At 46.8% G+C, this 20,469-nt stretch overlaps 1 protein-coding gene across 2 annotated transcripts in view; it reads left to right on the plus strand.

The window, feature by feature from the left end:
• The window catches only part of LOC144755205 (pancreatic triacylglycerol lipase-like), a 356,705-nt gene that overhangs the window by 279,070 nt on the left and 57,166 nt on the right, over window positions 1-20,469 (plus strand). For both annotated transcript variants that reach the window (XM_078643894.1, XM_078643895.1), the window contains one exon: window positions 19,297-19,423. In XM_078643894.1, coding sequence (XP_078500020.1) covers window positions 19,297-19,423 — 127 coding nt within the window. The remainder of the gene's footprint in view (window positions 1-19,296; window positions 19,424-20,469) is intronic.

The following is a 20,469-nucleotide window of genomic DNA, read 5'->3' on the forward strand; positions in this document are numbered from 1 at the left end:
AGGGTGCGCGGCATTATCAGGCAGTCCCTTACTTGTTTAGAGAGGCGTTGTGATGCGAACCAGTAATCTATTCGGGTGTGGAGTGCATGATAAGCCGAGTAGTGTGTGTAGCCCCCTCTAGAATGATGTCTACTGCGCCACACGTCGAGGAGGTCCAACTGTACCAGTTCAGTCCGGACCACCTCCGCAGCAGCCGACAGGGCCCGAGGGGGTCCCGCCGATCTGTCTAGGTTTGGGTCCAACACTAAATTGAAGTCCCCACCCCACAGCAGATTAGAGTAGTCATATGATTTGCACCTCCGGGCCAATTTGGTGTAGAAATCTGGACAATCGTAGTTCGGACCGTAAACATTGGACACTAATAAGTCATGCCCTTTGCCACGACACCTGCATAATACATAACGGCCCTCTGTGTCCGCCTCGAGGAGTGTTAGTGTGAGTTTGGAGCGTGGATTGGCCCATGTTAGTGTCCCCCTAGCATGGGTAGTGAAGCCCGCTGCTACACTACAGCCCGCTACGCCCTTATGGGATAACATCTTACTGGTGAGGGGCAAATGAGTCTCCTGTAGGAGAGCGAGGTCTATGCAGTGTCTGCGTAGATAGCTAAGGACCTTACGTAATTTCCTGTAGTCATTAAGGCCCCTGACATTCCACGTCAGCACTCGTAGGTGCTCCGGGCCAGTTCCCAGTGGTGTATCAATAGGTTCAGCCATAGCCTTGCTTTGGAAAAGAAGTAATGTAATAACGTCGAACCAGGGACAAGCAACCCGGTGAAACGAATTCGAAGAGGCAGTGTAGCATGTATATGGTGGCAGCGCGCATATCAGGACGAAACACAATATCATTGAAATGTGCAGAAGCAGTTAATAAAATGAACAACATGTACCCAAGGAAAACCCCCAACAGCCCTCCCCCCTCCCACAGCAGACCCTCCCCAACGCGGCCTGACATGACCCCAGCCCACCCGTCCCTCCCCAGCAACAAAATCAACATCCCCATGTGCTTAACGCTCGAGGGCGAAGGTAGCGAGGCAGCTCGAGCTCAGTGTACAACTCTCAAATACACCACCTGGTTTCCCCCCTCCGCCCAGCGCCACCCAGAGATCATCAAAACATCAACCCAAGGTCCGTTTCAATATACACCCCCTATAACCCATGACAGCATGTCCCCCTCTCCCGTCTCTCCCAACGTGTTAACCGCAGTCTGATGTCCAGCAAGCTGGCTAGGGACGGCCCAAGTATGTGTTGGTAGAGAGTACGCAATTAACAGTCTGTACCATGGAATCCCAGCCCCACTTATCTGACACCACGGCTCTGCAGGGATCATCCACTAGCGAAGCTCCCTCCCGGCAAGGAGGGAAGAGGGCACGTTCCGAGTCCACTGCTCTCCAGTCGGCGCGGCTCAGATTCAGTCCTGTTCATCCAGTGCGCCACCGTCCGCCTCCTGTTGAGCAGGTGGTAGATCCCCCTTCCGCTCCCTCGCCCATGCTTTCAAGGCCTTCTGTAACTCAGCAGGGTCAGTGAAAAAGTGCGAATGCCCCTGCCTATTCACTCGTAGCTTCGCAGGGTACAACATTGCATAGTCAAGCCCCATGTCTCTGAGACGTTTCTTATGTGGGGCAAAATGTTTCCTCGCCTCCTGCACTCTTGCTGTGAAATCCGGAAAAATGGAGATCGCGGAACCCTCGTAATGCAGGGCACCCTTGGCTCGAGCCAACCTAAGTGCCGTGTCTCTGTCTCGGTAGTTCAAGAGTTTGGCAATGACTGGCCGGGGGGGAAACCCCGGTTTAGGTACTGGGGCCAGCGTGCGATGTGCTCTTTCTACCACGAACATCGCCGAAAACACTCCTTCGCCTAAAAGGGTAGTAAGCAGTTTCTCCACGAAGAGTTCCATCTTCCCCGTCGACGTCGTCTCCGGAAGGCCGGTGATTCGTAGGTTGCAGCGTCGTGACCTGGCTTCCAAGTCCTCTGTCTTATCCTGGAGGGTTTTGATGAGCGTCTCCGCCCGCCTTCTCGCCGTGTCCAACTCCGTCTGGCCCTCCTCCACCTCCGTGATTCGTCGCTCCGCCATGTCGTGGCGTTCCGAATGCTTATCAAGGCGTTCCGCCATGCGGTCCATCCGGTAGGACATGGCGTCTATCTTGGTGCCCAGCGCCGTAAAGTTCGATTGAATATTCTGCTCCATGGAGCGGAGCATAGCCTTGATGTCGGTGTCATCCTCTCGTGCTTCAACCGCGAGTGGCTCTGCTTCCCTCTGCGCAGGAGAGCTCTGTACTTGCAGTCGCTTCTGTGAAAAAGGGAGCTTGCTCTGTGTCCTGTCGCCTTTCCCCATGCTTGGTGGCGTCGTGTGTTCGTCTCGCGCCACCAGTGGAACCACGTCAGGGGTAACCGGACAGTCCCTGCGCAAAGGGAGGACACACAGTTTACAGCAGGCACAAGTCTTCCAACCAGGACTCAATGCGCTACTTCGGCCGCCACCGGTCCAGGAGGGACGTCCCCGGCGAGACAGCCGGTCAGGCTATGGAGGGAGACACCAGAGACACCACAGCCCCTGCAGCCAAGGCCGACTCCACTTCTCGGTAGTTGCACAGCAGGGAGGGGGGGAGGGGGGTCGCCCCTAGCTCAACTACCCACCGCTCCCACACCCTCCTACCGTGAGCGCCACACGATCCAGGCGCTAATGTTGAAGCCCTCCTTAGGTCCGGTACGTTCGCGCCAGAAAATGGCGGTCCGCGGCCCTCCGCGCCCTGGTGTGCCGGGCGCTTCTCACGCCGTGCGGGTAATTGGCCTCAGCGGTCAGCAGTCTCCGGATACTCTGGACGACGCTTACACCCTCCGTCGGGTCCACAGCAGCTTTTGGTAGGGTGGGGGGCCGTCCGCGGGCGGCACTCCCCGCGCGGCCGCACGTCTATGCACGCAGGCCGGCCAGGCGGATCACCCGAGGCCGCGGTCTTGCGGCCTACTCGCTTCGCCGGCCAACAAGTGCCCAGCCGTCCGCTGCGCCCAAATTGACCCTCTGCGACCAGACCGGACAAGCACCCGGGGTGTCAGCAGGAAGTTGGGTGCCGGGGGTCAGGGAAAAACAGGTCGATGAAGGATATTTCAGGATTTTTGTGGCGGCGCCGGCGGAGCTCGGGAGTTAGACGTCCATTCGCCGCGCTCGCTGGCCACGCCCCTCGACACCTATTGAAATTGTAATTGTAAAAACATTCATATAGCACATGGCTACCCAGAGGCATCCCAGTGCTTAGAGTGGCAATGGGGCAGTGTTACTCAGTTCGGAAAAAGGAATGTTTTCAGGGAAATACGAAGGTAAAGGTGGTTGGATTCTGTACCAAGGTGGGAAGGGAGGGAGTTCCAGAGTTTGGCAGTGTTTAATGAGAAAGATCGGCCTCCACTTCTGGCCTTCCTGATTCTGGGGATAGTGGCCAGGTTCTTGGTTTTGGAGCGAAGGGATCTATTGGGCTTGTAAGGCTGGATGATACCATGAAGAATGGAGGGCCCAGTTTTAAACAATGACTTATGAACGATACACAAGGATTTGAACTTAACTCTCTCCTGAACTGGCAGCCAAGTGGAGTGATTTAAGGGCAGGTTTGGCAGAGTGATATTTGGTAATGTCAAATAAAAGTCTTGCTGCCCAGTTTTGGGTAGTCTGTAGTTTGGAGAGAGTAGCAACAGGGGCATCCAAATAGAGGGAATTAGCATAATCCAGCCTAGATAGCACAAGAACCTGGACCATGATTTGTCTAGCCTGGAAAGGGAGAATCTTCCGGATCATTTTAAGGATCCCGTAACATGAGGCCGATGTCTTCCGAGCCTGAGTTTTAAAACTAAGTTCCTGGTCAATCCGTACACCCAGACTCTTTAACTGAGTCTTAGGGGTAGGGAATGGACCCATGGAAGTAGGCCATATGTTAATCAAATCATGGGGTAGTGATTACCCAAGATCATAGTTTCACTTTTTCCCCCATTCAATTTTAGGAAAGAGTCGCTCATCCATCTTGCAATTTTTTCCAGGCAAAGGCGAAGGCAGGAAGGGGAACTTTCCGCTTTATTGAGCCCAGTCACCAATTGCGTATCATCCGTATAGGTGACTATGTGAACTCCAAAGGGTAAGACTGCCTCTGCAAGGGTGCAGGTAAATGTAAATGTAAATGTACAGGAATTTATATAGCGCAAATCACCAAGCGGTTTCTAAGCGCTTGCTTAGGGAACCCGTCCTGGTATTCCCCTGTGAGATAACCCCGGCAGGGTATCCGCAAGGTGAAAGCCAGGCATCCCGCCGCGAGGGGCCGTTGTGGAGATTAAGCAAGCTATTGCCCAGAGTCGCAGAGTGTGAACCCGTGAATCGAGTAGGCACCGGAGGGAGAATTGTCGAGTCCATGGACATTTTAGGACTCAAGACCCCGCCGAGCCGGGAATTGAACCCTGGTCCCGGGCTGACCTCTGCTTCCAGGTCTGCCTCCTCTAACCAGTGAGCCACACTTCTCCACATGCAGGTATAGTCATTAAACAAGGTGTGGTTTAGGGAAGATCCCTGCGGCACTCCACACTGGAGGGGTGTCAGTTTGGAAGTGACTTCATTGTCAAAGACTTGGAAAGATCTGTTATTCAGAAAAGAATTTAGCCATGCCACGGCAGTTCCAGTGATACCTAATTTACTGAGCCTATGGATCACAATCTGATGGTTTACGGTATCAAAGGCCGCGCTAAGATCAAGAAGGAGGGCCACCGCAATGCCACCAGAGTCTACTATACTTCTTGACTCTGCCGCTCACTTGCTCTTGCCATTTTCGAGGAAGGTTTCCCGCTGCACACGGAGGGTGCATTTCTTCAGTAAAGGACCATTTGGGAGGTCGCGCCGCTGGTGGGAGCTTCTCCGCATTCGGCGGTCTGCCTGTACGCTCCCAGCGTGCGCTTCACCTTAAACTACCAGCTGCCTTCACCGGTGGACTGCGAGGACCAGCAGCCTTTACACCTCTCAGCTGGTGCCTCTTCCCCCGGCGGCCACGCCCCCCACCAGCTGCTATTTACCTTTCGCGACACCCGCTTCGCGGGTGCCGCTCACTTGCTCTTGCCATTTTCGAGGAAGGTTTCCCGCTGCACACGGAGGGTCCATTTCTTCAGTAAAGGACCATTTGGGAGGTCGCGCCGCTGGTGGGAGCTTCTCCGCATTCGGCGGTCTGCCTGTACGCTCCCAGCGTGCGCTTGACCTTAAACTACCAGCTGCCTTCACCGGGGGACTGCGAGGACCAGCAGCCTTTACACCTCTCAGCTGGTGCCTCTTCCCCCGGCGGCCACGCCCCCCTGCACGAACCCATTAACTTGATCAGCCCTACCCGCAACGCGGGACGCGCGCGGGACGAAGCGCGGGGCGAAGCCCGGGCCAAGGGCGGGCCCGTTTAAGCCCGTTCAAGACCGGGCAGGACTGGACTGGGCCACTCTATTTACGTTTGTTTCCTCTCCCCTTATTTACGCTGATACTGCACGCATTATTAAATAATCTGTTTTCAGTTCGCACTTAGTATTTACAGTACTTCTATCTTATAACGAATCACATTGCACCATGTCCCCTAGAACTACTAGGAATACTGTCAAAAAACAGGCCCAGGCTGCTGCTGAGGTTATCGGGCCGATAGATCAATTTATAACCAAAGCCAACGCGGCCATTGAACAGGGTATTACCCTATTGGAACGGAGAGTCTCACAGGACCTGGTTATTGCCAGACGCTCCTCCATGGGCTTACTGGCTACTGCTAAAACACCCCAGCGTCCTGTAGAGTTACCCCCGCCATTGTCAGTGCACGCAGAATTGCATACGGTCCCCTGCACTGTGGACCTGTCTGCATCCCTAGATCTTTCTGATTCACATCTGTCACTTGAAAAAACTCCTGTTATTTTCGTTAGCCAAACTGATGTTGCCCCTTCTCCAACTATAGATAGGGGTACACGCGAAGGCGCAATCCCCCAAAAAAAGAAGAGGAAAACTAGTAAGTCTCATTATACCATTAATTCCCTCCCCATAGCTAACTTCACAACCCCGTCCACTTCCCATCCCCCCTCACAAACTATTAATCTTGTTCTGACTCCCCATCAATCACCCTTCCCTTCACTAGCAACCGCAACGAATCCTATCACAGATAATCTAAACATTAGCTCCAGTAGCTATGATGATGAGGGTGGTACGGCTGACAACGGTAATCTAACTACTAACACCTGTAGTAACGATAACCTACTGCTTAGCAAAATTGGAGACCTAATTAAGTCCTATCTAAAGCCCATAGAAAAGACATTGAACCAGGTCCAATCCCAAGTAACCCAATTGTCCTTAGCTCTGAACCCAAGTAAGGGTACCATCAAAGATCCCAATTTAGTTCATGGGAGACCCCTTACTCACAACACGAAAACATCTAAGCCCGGCTCGACCGTATCTAATCCCTCTATTACTAATCAAAAGGCCCCGCAGAAATTCATACAAAAACTCCCACTTCCAACTACTACCAAGCCCCAAGTACCACCCAATCCACCTAATCCCCTACCGACTCAACCTTTAATCACCTCCAAGCCACAGTCGTCTATCCAACCAAAACCTCCACCTGCTCTTCCTATCCCGGCCCCTACCCTCCCCAAAAACTCTGCTGGATTTAACACCATCCCGAGAAATCGTAAGAGGAGGGGCCATCCTATCCATCTTCCGCCTGAGGCATCCCCTTATGTAGTAATTATGACAGGTGTCCCGGAACTCCCCCCTAATCAGGACGAACCGGTCTGGTCGTTAAAAAATAAAGTTATATATTGGTTGTCCAATAACAGACCTCTACCAAATTTTTGGGACAACAGAGTCACTACTGTGCGCAGAGTGCCCTGGCTAGGTACTGAGCCTAAAAGCATTCAGGGTGACTGCGTCATAGTGAACTTTGCCGATCCTAATACAGTTGAGCATATCTGCTCCTGGGGAGATCACACTTCCACTGAAGGGATAGCTACCCACAATCTGTCATATTTCTACCCCCCGGCTCCACGACATAATCCCGGCCCTCCTTGGAGCTGGACAAGAGTGGGGAACTGGGATGGGAATAGAGATCGCGGCCATTGGCCAGGCTACGGATTTAGCAATCCAGCCCCTGGTCATTTTACCAACTGGAGAGGCCCATTGTTATCCAACAGATATGAATGCTTGGATATGGTCGACTGACCATCAGTCTCCTTCATAAACGCCAAAGCCACTATTAACACCCAGAGTCATTTTAACCATATTTCCAGAAAAACTCCGCCGTCAGGATTCACTCTGACTTCTCCTGCTGGCTCTCATATTAAGCCTTGTACCCCCTTGTTAAATCTATTTTTTCAACCGACAACCCCTCGGGTCCAAGATCCCAGCCTTGTTCATCCAATCCTTTCTGAGGAGACAGACACAAGGCAACAACACACCACTTCTATCTCCTCTGTTACAAAACTCATTTCTTCCACTTCTATTCCAACCACTCAGTCCCGTGATCCACCACCCTCTGCTCATTCACAAATCACAAATTCCACTTTACCATCAACCTGGGATCTTCCAGTTATCTACTGGAATGTAGCGGGGCTTAGATCCAAGATACACCTCCAGTCCTGGATTGACGTGATTAATAGGCATAAAATAGTCTGCCTCCAGGAAACCTGGGCTACCGACCCAATTCACATCCAGGGCTATAAAACTTTTCATATTCCTGCCAGCCCGTCTATACATGGAAGATCTAAGGGTGGCCTAGCTATCTATATTTCCAACCAAATCTCATTTACGATTAATGAAGTACCATCGGTGTCTCCAACTTTCCAAATCCTTAAGCTAGCCTCCGACAAAAGCTCCATTTATTATTTTATTAACATGTATAATAACTCCACTCCCACCGACTGTGTAAAGTCTCTGATAGAAATTACCACATACTTGCATGATCAGAAAGCTAAGAACTCACAGATACAATGCTATGTTGTGTGTGGTGGGGATTTTAATGTTTATCTATGCAGCAACTATAAAAAAGGTATCTGTGGGCTCCAAGACGAGCACGATCTCCCCATCACTCACTTTACTCACTCCAGTATTGGGACTAGTTTAAACAACTGCCTCTTTTCACTAGAACTCGAACTTGCGAATGAATCAGTGTGTCCTGCTGTCGTGTTCAAGCCGACCTTTCATAGCAGAGGTCTCTCCTCTACCATTGATTACATTCTTTGTTCGCAAACTTTAAATAATCGATTAAAAAACTTTACAACCGGTACTGATCCTTCCAGTGATCATTACTCTAACAGTATCACCATTATATTTAATTCAGCTCCCTCTACCCACTCCAAGACTAGTCTTTTAACGCAGCATTCTCTGGAGATGGATAAAACCAACGGTTTTACAGTAAAATGGTCAAAGATCAACCCCAACGAGGTTATTAGCAGGATTATCCAAAAAACCCTTCCCTTAATATCTAATTGCCTGGAGGAGACCTCATCTCCCCAGTTGATCCTCTCTAGCTTCATTAACATCTTAGAAGCTATTCGGCAGGAGCTCACTCGCCAACATAAGACACACGATAAGGATTTCCGGGGGTGGTTTGATTCTCATTGCCGTAAAGCCCTTAGTGCACTAAAACGAGCTTTACATAGCCAAGATAGGGACATGGCCTTAATAGCCTCACTAAGAAAGAATTACAAGCTGGCCCAAAAAACCCGTAAACAGGAAATAAAAAACAACCTCTGGGCCCAACTGCACGAGAGCACAAGAAACAAGGACACCACGTTGTTCTGGCGAACAGTCAAGTCCCCCTTTTTAGCGGACGATACAGCTGTTCGTCACCTAGACGTGGCAGTTCCTGCCGAAAAATGGGTAACCCACTACTCAGAGATCTTTGGGGACTCCCCTTCAACAACTGAGGCTACCAGAATCGGGGAGGCAGTCTTTACTAGGGATAACACCTATCCTATTGACCTCCACTTCGACCTTGTGGAGGTGACCGCTGCACTGACTTCCTCAAAGACCGGGAAAGCTCCAGGCCCGGACGGAGTCCCACTTGACATCTTTGTGAGCAACCTAGACCTATGGGCTCCAATTGTCATGCAAGTCATGTCCGCAGCTTCACAAGTCGGCCTTATCGATTCCTGGTCTACATCTGTGCTCCTACCCATTTTTAAAAAGGGAGAACGCGACAACCCAGCCTGCTACAGACCCATTTCCCTCTTGGACTCGCTGGGTAAGGTCGCTGGGAGACTAATCTTGGAACGTCTCCAGGACTGGGCTAAAGAGAAGAAGATCTTAACCGACCTCCAGTTCGGGTTCCAAGAGGGATTGGGCACTGTTGAACAGGCCCTTAACTTGATATTACTCATGGGTAAATATGCTTGGGCCAAAGGCGGCAACCTTTATCTGGTCTACGTGGACTTAAGCTCCGCTTTCGACTGCGTAATCCACTCTAAATTATGGGAGATTCTGAATAACTTGGGCATAGATCCTCCACTCCTGAAATTTCTTCGAGAGCTCTACTCGGATGCCAAAGCATGTGTGAGGTATGGCATTAATGGCGAGCTATCGGAATCTTTCAGCATCACAAAAGGTGTCAGGCAGGGGTGCGTCCTTGCTCCATTTCTATTTAATATTTATACAAACGGATTTGAGCAAGCGATGCTGGTAGGCAATAAGGATCGTCCCTGCATAAACACCCGGCCAATCCCCACATTATTATATGCTGACGATTCCGTCATTCTAGCGAGAACACCAAATCAACTCCAGCTCCAACTGGACAAGTATTGTCACTATATGCTTTCTCTTGGCTTAAAAGTAAACAAATCCAAGACTTTTGTTATGCATATCGGCAACAAAGCTCAGAAATGCAAACCTCTCTATATTGACAATACTAGGCTAGATAATGCTAGAAAATATCCATACTTAGGGATCCTTATAGACGACCATATGTCCTGGAAACCTGGCACCTCCAGCAAGAAATTGCAGTTTCAGCGCACAACAACGGCGCTGACCTCTTTCTCAAGGAAATTGGGCAAGCCCGCTCCTGCTGTGATAATGAAAATCTATCAAGCCAAATGCTTGAGCGTGGCTACTTACGGAGCGGGTGTATGGGGCTATGCTCCCGCCACTGAGCTTCAAGTAATTGAAAACGATTTCTTGAAATATGTATTAGCTCTCCCCCGTAGTGCCCCCAACTACGGTAGCCACATTGAGCTCGGTTGGGATTATCTATCTGACACCATTAGATACCAACCGATCCTCCTCTGGCACCGTATCTGGACTAAGGAGCAATGCCTCCTTACTCGGTCGTTAATAACCGATTGCCTGACATTGACCCACTGGAAAAAGATTCCCTGGCTTTCTTATGTTTTTAACTTTTTGAACGACTTGAACTGCCCAGCGTTTTTCACTAACCCTGTCTCACTAATGGCCATACCTAGAAAGACCTTGAAGAACTTATGTGTCACCCATTTAAGAGAACTACGCATGTGTTCTGAAATTGGCAAACAATCAAATACCCATTTAATGATGATACAATCCTCCAATGGTATACAACCATATTTGTCTTTTTACTTGTCAAATTATGATAGATATGTTTTAACTAGATTTCGGTTTGATTCCTTTTACCGTCTTGTCTCGTTCCCTGAGCCCTTAGATTGGACTCGTGAACTAATCAGATGTCCCTGTGACGACTGTTCTACTCAGTCTACTTTGCATGTAACATTATTCTGTAGCTTTTACGAGTCCCCGCATAAACGCTGGTTGGTCCCACTTCTCCGACAATCTGAACTGAGAAGATGCAGACCTGCTCTTTTGGCACTACAGTTTTTAGACACTCCATTTGTTGCCAAATCTATAGCTTGCTTTTTAAAGGCTTGCCTGAAAATTCGTTCCCAATTAATTGTTTCTGCATCATAAATTTTCCTGTTTTTCTACGTGAATAACTTGTATTCCATCGCCGTACAGGATATCATTGTACAGACGACTCTTTTAAAGATTTAATTTATGTTTTCTGTATCTATCAGCCAATATTGCTTTTGTGGAAAAAACTTTTAAATTGTTGCAAATTTTCTATAATGCACTTTTATGATTGTAAATTCAATCGAAATAAAGTTTCTTTTGATTTTGATTTTTGACTCTTCCACTACTGAAAGAAGGGCCGTCTCCGTTCCCTGTAGTGGGCGAAAACCGGTCTGAGTTCGATGGAGAAGATTTTGAGTCTCCAGGTAAAATGATAGTATTAGATTTAAATATTTTTCAGTGACTTTACATACTCCAGGGAGCAGAGACATAGAGCGATAATTTCTCAGGTCTGAGGAATCAAGACTCATTTTTTTAAACAAAGCCTTTACCATGGCTTCGTTCCACAAGGGGGGGCACTACCCCCGAAGAGAGTGAGGTGTTAATAAGGTCTAAGATCACCGGAGAGACCACACCTGTTTAAGTTTCCCTAAAGGGGCAGGATCGTTGGGTGAGCCACTCTTCACCTTAGATAAGAGGCTTTCTACAACAGGCATCTCTATTGCCGGAATTCTGTCCAAGGTGGCCTGGTTACAGAGAGATAGAGGGGCTAAGGAATCCATTTAAACGGAGGAAATGAGGAGTAGATAATTTCAATTTTATTCGAGAAAAACTCAGCTAGCTCATCACATTGCGTTCCTGAAATATCAGGAGCGGCAGGTGGAGGAGGAACTTTGAAGAGAGTTTTAACTATACAAAAAATCTCACAAGAGGAACTGGGTGCTGCTAAAATTTTATTTCTATAGTAGTCTGACTGAGCAGCCTTGATTTCGGCTTTATAATGATAAATGCTTTCTCAGTATAATGTTTTCTTATCTGATGAGAAGCTTCTCCTCCAGACTATCATGAGTTTTTTACAATTTTGTTTCAGGTCCCGTGGTGTGGCAGAATACCAGGGTTTTTGGGTGACTCCCCTTTTGTTTTTAATGCATTTTACAGGAACAAGAATATCCAAGGATATTTGGACCCAATTATTAAAATTGTCATTGGCTGTGACCACATTTGAAGAGGGGGCTAGTTTAGTTTCTTCCAATACTGAGATCCATTGTTCGATTGAAAGTTTGGACCAGGGACGACTTTTAGAGTAGGTTGGAAGTTTACATGGGGCTGAATGGGGTGGTGACCAAATGAGAGGAATAAGAAAATGGTTCAACCACGGGACAGGAATGGGTTTCCCTCCAGATAAATCCTCTAAATTCAAAAAAATAGGATCTAATAAGTGACCCTTTATGTGGATGGGTTCACTAATTTTTTGAATAAAGTGGAAGGCTGCTAAATCCTTGGTAAGTTCGTTAGCAGATGTCTGAAGAGGGTCATAAAAATGGAGATTGAAATCCCCCAGTAAGGTGAAATTGGCCAATGAACTAGCCAAGTTTGCAGCCAGGTCTGGTAATGCATTACAGAATTCTGCTGAGGGACCAGGGGTTTGGTACACCAGGATACCTGAGAAGGTGAGGACTGGAGAGAACTCTATAGAAAAGATAATGTTCTCACAGTCTGGGACAGGGCTGCCAGTCAAACGGCAAGTTAAGCCATGTTTATAAATAATGGCTATCCCGCCCCCCTTCCCTGAAGGTCGGTCCAGTCTCGAAATGGAATAAAAGCTTGGCAAAGCCTGGATGAGATCGGGATCGGAACTGGGGGTAAGCCATGTTTCAGTAAGAAACAGTACCTCAGGCACTTCCTCCTCAAGAAGGATAGAGATTTCCACCGTATGTTTAGGCAGTGATCTACAATTTAAAACAAACATTTTATATCTCTGTAGTTTAATAGGGACAGGCTGAGGATCTATTGATGGATGGAAGCTGCAGAGCGAGCATATGTAGTAATCATTCGAGGGCAAGATGGAGTGTTTGCATGTTCTAGCAATCAGGCCTGCTAGGAAGCGCAGTTCTTCAGAACCGTACTGTCTCAGCTGGCCAGCACGAGGGGCAAGGGTTTTGGCCCCTGGACCCGCCAAGAATAACCTTGTTGTGTTTGTAGAATTCACTGGACATGGTGTCCCAAAAATGTTTCACTGCTCTTAGTCCTTGCATGTGGTCTATGCTTGTATATAATGATTCTTATCAAGAGAAATTAGATATAGATCATCCGTCCATGTCAAGTCATCAATTTTCTTAAGGAAATCCCCGGTATCTTTTACATAACTCTGAAAATCTTTTACCAAGTTCTGTAAGAAGTAGTCAATATACTGACCCACCTTTTCTCCTACACTGTTTATGGACGATATAATTGGCCTATCGGGGACTGGAAAACATTTTTATGTATTTTAGGAATTAAGTATAACACCGGTAATACCGAGAATTCATTGTACATAAACTTGTATTCTTCGTTGGATATGAGGCCTTCCCTTTTTCACTGTGCCAAATGTTTTTGGAGTATTACTTTAGCTTTATCATACTCTTTAGTGTTAGATTTTTATAGCAGCTTTCCTCATTTAGCTGCCTCTGAGCTTCTAAGATGTAATCCTTTTTTGGCCACAACACTAAATACCCCCTTTATCTGACTTTTTTTACGACAAGATCATGATTTTCACTAATTTTTTTCATCAGATTATTATAAGCTTGTTTTTAAAAAAAACACATTGCTCTGCTTTCTGTTTTTATTCACAATGTGGTTTAATTTTTTCAAATCATAGGTGATCATATGGTATATATCGATAGCGTCCAAGGGACTGATCCCAACCCCTTTCTGTGTATGATTGATTTTCCTCAATCTCTCTTGAGTGACCATATCAATGTCCACATCTGATGCTTGGGAATTGGTTTGTTCATTAAGCTCATGTAACATGAGCAGATTTGGAATATCGGAGGCCGCCAACATTGGGCCCATCTCTTCTTCTTGCCCCACACTTTTATCAATTTTTTCTTTACAAGTTTTGAGCGCAAAGAATTTCTTTAATTTGAGTTTCCTGATGTAACAGTACACATCAATACGTGTATGTGCATAGTTAAAATCATCACCTGGGCAAAAATTCAATCCTAGAGCTAACAGCTGTTCTCCGCTGTAGTTAGCTCCACTGTTGATAAATTGATGACACTGTTATAATTTAGCGCAGTTTTTTCTGTTGCCATTGTGGTTTCTTTTTCGTATTTTTGTTTACACCTTTTGCGTTGGTTGTGTCTTCTTTTGTTTCTGCGTTGTCTACTGGCCTCCTTTGTTGTCTCGGCCGTAGTGTTTGCACTTTCCTCTACTAAAAAATCAAGTTTCTGACCCACACTCAATTTAGTTTTCCTTGTAGTTGGTTGGTCCAGTCCAACACTTGATTCACTTGTTAGTGATACTGTTTCTACACTAGAGGAATCATCGTTAACCTCTGCATGAGTGGTAATACTAGCAGTGTTGATTTTGATTTTCTCACTGTACTGTTGTCTCTTTGCTGAATCGAACTTGCATGAAAAAGTAAAAATGTGTCCATTTTCATAGTCCGCTAGATCACGGGCAAACTTGTTGGCTTTTCAGAATTTTATTTTTACTTCGTGTTTTTTCAATCTATCTTGCATGGCCTCTCTTAATTTCTTAATTTGTTCAGTTATTTCAAATTCCTTATTTATTTTATTGATTTCTCTGAGTATTTCTAGGCGATCGATATTGGCATACTTGATCAAGATGTTGACCAAATTCATGGAGGCGGACAGGTTGCTCTCTCCCCATTCGCGCAACATATTGGGGTTGGGTTTATCAAAACTAGGCGCCAAAAGGATTCTTAACTGGCGTGGCACTCTTCCCACTTCAGCATATTTAGAGAGCGACCTGTGTTCCCACCATTTTGTTATTTCCAGTTTTTGTTTCCTCTCCAAGTTTCTCAAAAGTGCCTTAGCATCTGTATCTTTGTTGTTTCCCACACTGAGCATTTGTGCAGGATTCCCTGAGGTGCTTGGCAGATTACCAAACATCTCCTCTGCCGCCATTTCCCCTTCTCTCATTATTGCTGCAGACATTGTGGGTTGTTTGAAATACTTTGCCTTTCTGCCCGCAAAACACAGTTGCTTGTAATTGCAGTACTGCCACACGTGCCTGATTCTCTCCTCCTATGGATTTTGCATTGATTCAGTCACCGGCGTCCAACACTCTCACTCAAGTCTTCCGACCTGGCCAATCACATCCTTAAGCTGGTGTTTGTTTATCTTCGGCAAACGTAGGGGGCAGCCACCAAATATCCGCCACAGATCCACTTGCACTTCCTGCTATGGGCGGCCACCGGCTTACAAAGAGGGGGTCTGGAAATGGAGGTAACCGTCCTCCGTGATGATATACACAACGTTCAGCTCCCGCTACTTCCAACACCACTCAGCGGTGGCGATATGAAACAATACCCTTGCAGGCAAAGAGTGACGCATAAATTGTGCAAAAAAGAAGCAGAGAACTGTGGGCAGTTACCAAGTTTAGGTGGAAGGCAGCTCCTGTATAGAGCACCCTCAACACCAGCGACACTTAAAATTTGCTCACCTCAAAGGTCTGCTTTTCTATCAAAGTTTTTAAGCATAGCATTAGCACAGGGCTATCCATAGGGCTGTCCATGCTTAGGCTCCTCAATTCTTCCTGGATGACCCGCTCTTCCTCTTCTGGCATTGCAGGGGGCGTTGCACAGGGCCTTGTCAGCGTCCGGCAGTAGGGTCTTCAAGGGCCCATAACAGTAAAATGCAGGTTCCTCCTCTGTGTACAATACATCACCGGCAGGACTCGGGGGATGGAAAGAAAGCAGAGGTGTGGGCCAATGAGGCAAAGTCCCTTCTTCTTCCTTGTCGTCAGGGTCAACAGGACACAGAGCCTGGCAGCACCTTAACAGACGGATACATCTGTAAGCTTTGATAGCCTCACATAACTCAACACTTAGGCTATCATTACAATGACAAGGCATTTGGTCCAGGAGTTGCACTTCTGGACAGAGCTACGCAGAATAAATTTGGAAAAAGTGTGCAACCCACTGTTCAACAGTAATGTGCACAGAATTAAGATAGAAACGTTAAAATCCCTATATCTGATGAATTTGAAATGGCTTCAAAATGATTTAACATTCATAGGATTCGCAAGCAAGCATTATAGAATCCCATTTGTGCCTGCATAAGACATTTTCCTGTCTTTAATAGCTGCCTATTAACGTAGGGACATGCTAAATCATTGCAGTATCTTTTTGGCACAGGCTTCTGGATATCAGGGGTAAAGTGCAAAGTGTTCTAAAGCCAACAAAAATGCTGGGTCCAGCAAAAGGTGAAAATCAGGGCTCGCCATGCTCAAAAGGTGATTTTCCAACAAGTCTTTGTGGAGTGGAGGAGGGCAACACTGGAGACACTGATGTGAGTATGCCTTGCTATATACCGGAGAATGTAAGTCTGAGAAAGGTCGGTGCCTTTTAAAGAAGGGTCAAGCCTCCTACAAAATATTAAATAAGCATGATTTTCATAGCTCGTGTGAACAAATTATCCTTTTCTGTTCACAGTTGACATGGTCATTAATTAATTGTATATTTTTTTTAGTACTGCTTATTTTTTTCTTTACGTTTGCTTTTTGTATAAGGAGACAGGTAGTTGTAATACATATAAGTAAATAAGTGTAGTATGTCTTCTATTGCTACCTTTACCATTCAGTCATTAATTCTGAATGTATTAACCCCAATGATTGCCATATAATGTAATGATGTGAAGCAACTGTTAAACACATTTGGTGTTAGTCAGTGGCTGAGCGAGCACCATTGGCTTATAGGAATAAACATCACGTTCGGAAACCTACATTCATGTCATGGTTTCCATACAGAGCAGTAAGCATGAGCGGATTTTGCGTATTGGCAATCCGCGTATTTGCGTATTTCGAAAATACGCAAAATACGCGGATCCTAGCGTATTTTTTTTTTGCGTGTTCGCACGGGTTTCTGCAAGTTCGCGAGGGTTTTATTGTACAAAACGCTCGCGAACGTGCAGAAACCCGTGCGAACACAATGTGCATGGGTATTGCGCTCGTGAAAGTCAAGGATGCGAAGTCTATCCAGCATCACAGCTGATTTTCGACGGTAGATTTGGGAAGAAGGCACATCTGCCCAGCCTTGACAACGCTTACGATTGTTTTTGGGCTGATGAATGAGTCACTGATTTTAAGCTACAACTAGGGCACATGCTTTATTGATATCTGTCAGTGCTTCCTGTTGAGGTTCAATTTTTGTGCCAGGACCATCGTGCCAGAATGAACCCTGCCCTTCATATTTATTGAAGAAGACACCACCGTTTTGTGCCATACCTCAGTAAGTGCTACCTCGTTGGGTAAATGTATAGTGCTTTTACTATACTACAGCTTCCTAAAGTGCCAGAGAGTTGTCTACAGCGACCATGTGTGTGTTACTATGCAATCGCCCCGAAGGGCGCAGGGGTCCCTTGAGTGAGCTGCTGTTGTTTTACAATGGCGCCAGCAAGCTGCCAGCGCCGTTGTAAAATAGTTACAAAGTTAGCTTGCACAGGAAGCACTTAGATCAAATAAAGCAGCACCTGCTTCGTTTTATCTAGTGGTTCCTGTGCAAGCTAACTTTGTAACTATTTTACAACGGCGCTGGCAGCTTGCTGGCGCCATTGTAAATTGTGGGGGTTCAACTTTTGAACCCGTTACGTCCGCGCGGATTTTTTTTTCGGATTTTGTGGGAAATCCGTAAAATACGCGGATTGCGGATTCCCCAAAAATCCGAAAAATCCGTGGGCGTAACGGATTTACCGCTCACGCTTACAGAGCAGTTGCAGGACGGACCTCAAAACACCAGTGGAAAATTACATCAACCACTATAAATGGCACCTAATAGCCCAGAGTCTGGCTGTAACAATATAACAGAGGAAAACCTTGGGGCAGAAATAGGAGAGAAACCTTACTAATGGGGTCTTTTCAGACTAAGGGCCTAATTACGATGAGACCCAGAAAGCCTCCGACCGCATGTCGGAGGCCCTCCGGGTCCCATTTCGGGTTTCACTTTCGACCGCCACATTACGATTCAAGTGGTCGAAAGTGAAACTAGCCGATCATTCTGGCTGGATTCAGACAGGCTTAAGGAGCCCATCGGCCAGTCTGAGGCCTGCCTGTAATCCTTATGGATGCCGTTTCTGCTGTAGGGATTACGATGTTGGTTTCCAACGGGCTTTCGATGTTTGGCTTTCCGACATGGAAAGCCTGTCGGGAAAACAGCATTAGGGTCCCCTTCACTCTGTGGCCTCCGGTTGGGGACCAAGGAGGCACCTATGGTGCCCCCCTGTTAATCCCTGCACTGTTTGGTAGGCACGTTGGGGTACCTGCCAGGCTGTGCAGAGATGAACAGATCCTCCCGTTTGTCTATGGGAGCTTGTGCTACGGCCGATTTATGGCAGCAGCACAAGCTCCCATTAACAAATAGAACCGCCGACCCGCAACGAAGTCGGGCGAATGTGAGTCTGCCGACATAGTAATAAGGGCCTAAATCCATGATCCAGTGGTAAAACGAAACTTGAGGGTGCCTGCTTGCAAATACATGGAGGAGGCACTCATGGGGGAAACATCCTTTACAACGCAACTTTTACAACGCACTACCATTACGACGCAACTTTTACAACGCAAGTCATTACAACAAATTGCGCTGGAGGGCGCTCTAGGATAGGGAATAGTTTAATTACTATCCAACACCTTCTCTACTATCCACGGGGACTGGAGTTGGAATAGTAAATTAAACTATTCACTATCCAGCGCCCCCCAACGCAAGTCGTTGTAACGACTTGCGTTGTAAAACCTGCATCGTAATGGCATGCGTTGTAAAAGCATGCGTTGTAACGTCATACATCCCTCATGGGCCCAGTCAGGAGCTCTCATGCCAGGGGCCCCTGCACAGCACCGGAGGAGGGGTCCATGGAGCTCAGGCCTCCCTCCCTCCCCCACTGGGGCTGCGTGTGCTAATGTTTCGCCACTGCCATAATCTTCAACTGAAGCACATGTTCAGCGTCACAAGCGCTTTGTCCACATTAAGAGTGAAATCTTCATTGCAGCCTTTTGGGGCAACAGTTTATCCACCTGAGATTGATAGCATGGGTTAGATTGAGCTGTTTACTCACAGTCAAACTATGGTTAATAATATCACAAGTATGTGTCAAGGTTTTACTCACATTTTGTGGTTTGCTCTATAAATGAAGTTGATATTCTAATCATTGCACAGGTGGCATATTGAACTCTCCGATTGTTGTCCATGTGTTTCACGGCAAGGACTTCTCCATTCAGAAAACAAGAAAATAGAATGAACTATTTTGTTGAAAAGAGTCTTAACTCACAAACCCCTTTTTCTTCCTCCAGGGCACTGGCTTTCCCTGTCCCTCCATTGGATGCCCACAGATGGGCCACTACGCCAACACCTACTCTGGTATCACCAAAGTCAGCCAGAAATTTTACTTAAACACGGGTGATGCCAAAGATTTTGCTCGTAAGTTTCATGCATCCATGAAGTTCTTTTTTTAACAATATTTAAGAATAAATAGTATTTGTCATAAGATAATTCTGATCAAAAAGGCCTAAAAGTAAGGGGGCTGTAATTAACAATTCTCTGTAGTGTAATTACTCATAATTACCACAAAATTACGCGTAATCATGTGAGAAGAGTAATCAAGCATTTAGCACTATTTTCTTACTGCAAAAAGCACCTTTGCATCCAAAATGGGCCAAAAGATGCATTTTGCACTACGAAAACAGCACTAAATGTTGCAGTTCATGAGCAGCAGTTGCCAGAAGTCTCTTCCTATCTCTTATTGTGTTATTTCTGTGCTCCTGAAGTAGTATTTTTTCCCAAATTAGTCTTAATAACTCACGCTGGAGTTATTGCGTAGTTTCGCATCATAAGAATAATGAGTTAATACTGAAATAAGAATATTGAAATTACTCCAATTACGCCGGTGTAATTAAAATTTCTCCCAGGCCTTCCTCAAAGTAGAACATAAAGGAAATGCAGAAAATTGACACTTGGAAGGTGTTTTTTTCAAGCGGTTTGTTGACATCACTCCATTTTCCTTTAGTAGCCCATGTTGTCATATTGTAACCAGCCATCTCCATATTCTAAGGTCGTTTTGACTTAAAATTGATTGACCTGCTTTCACCCCCTCGTCCTTCACCCTGTCATCTCCTTCTGCCAACGTCTCTAGGTTCCCGACCCAGACCTTTAGTAGCACTGACGTGGAACTCTGTGAAACCTTTAAAGATATTTTCCTAAACACACAGGGGCGTAACACAGGCCCCTGCAGCCCCCGCAATGTGGGGGGCCCTCACCCTCCAGGGGGCCCCGTCAACACCGCACTTCTGCTGGGGAGCTCTAGATTGAGTCCAGAGGGGGCCCCTTCACGTACCCTGCAGGGGGGCCCCCTCAAGGTTCGTTACTCCACTGTAAACACACCGTATGACTGTCGTGTGATCGAACAAACACGTAATCGGTTTTTAAAGAAAAGTTGCTGAGGAAAGAATGATGGAAAAGTGAATAAA

Source organism: Lissotriton helveticus, chromosome 5_1 (assembly GCF_964261635.1).
Source record: "Lissotriton helveticus chromosome 5_1, aLisHel1.1, whole genome shotgun sequence".
Classification (NCBI taxonomy): domain Eukaryota; kingdom Metazoa; phylum Chordata; class Amphibia; order Caudata; family Salamandridae; genus Lissotriton; species Lissotriton helveticus.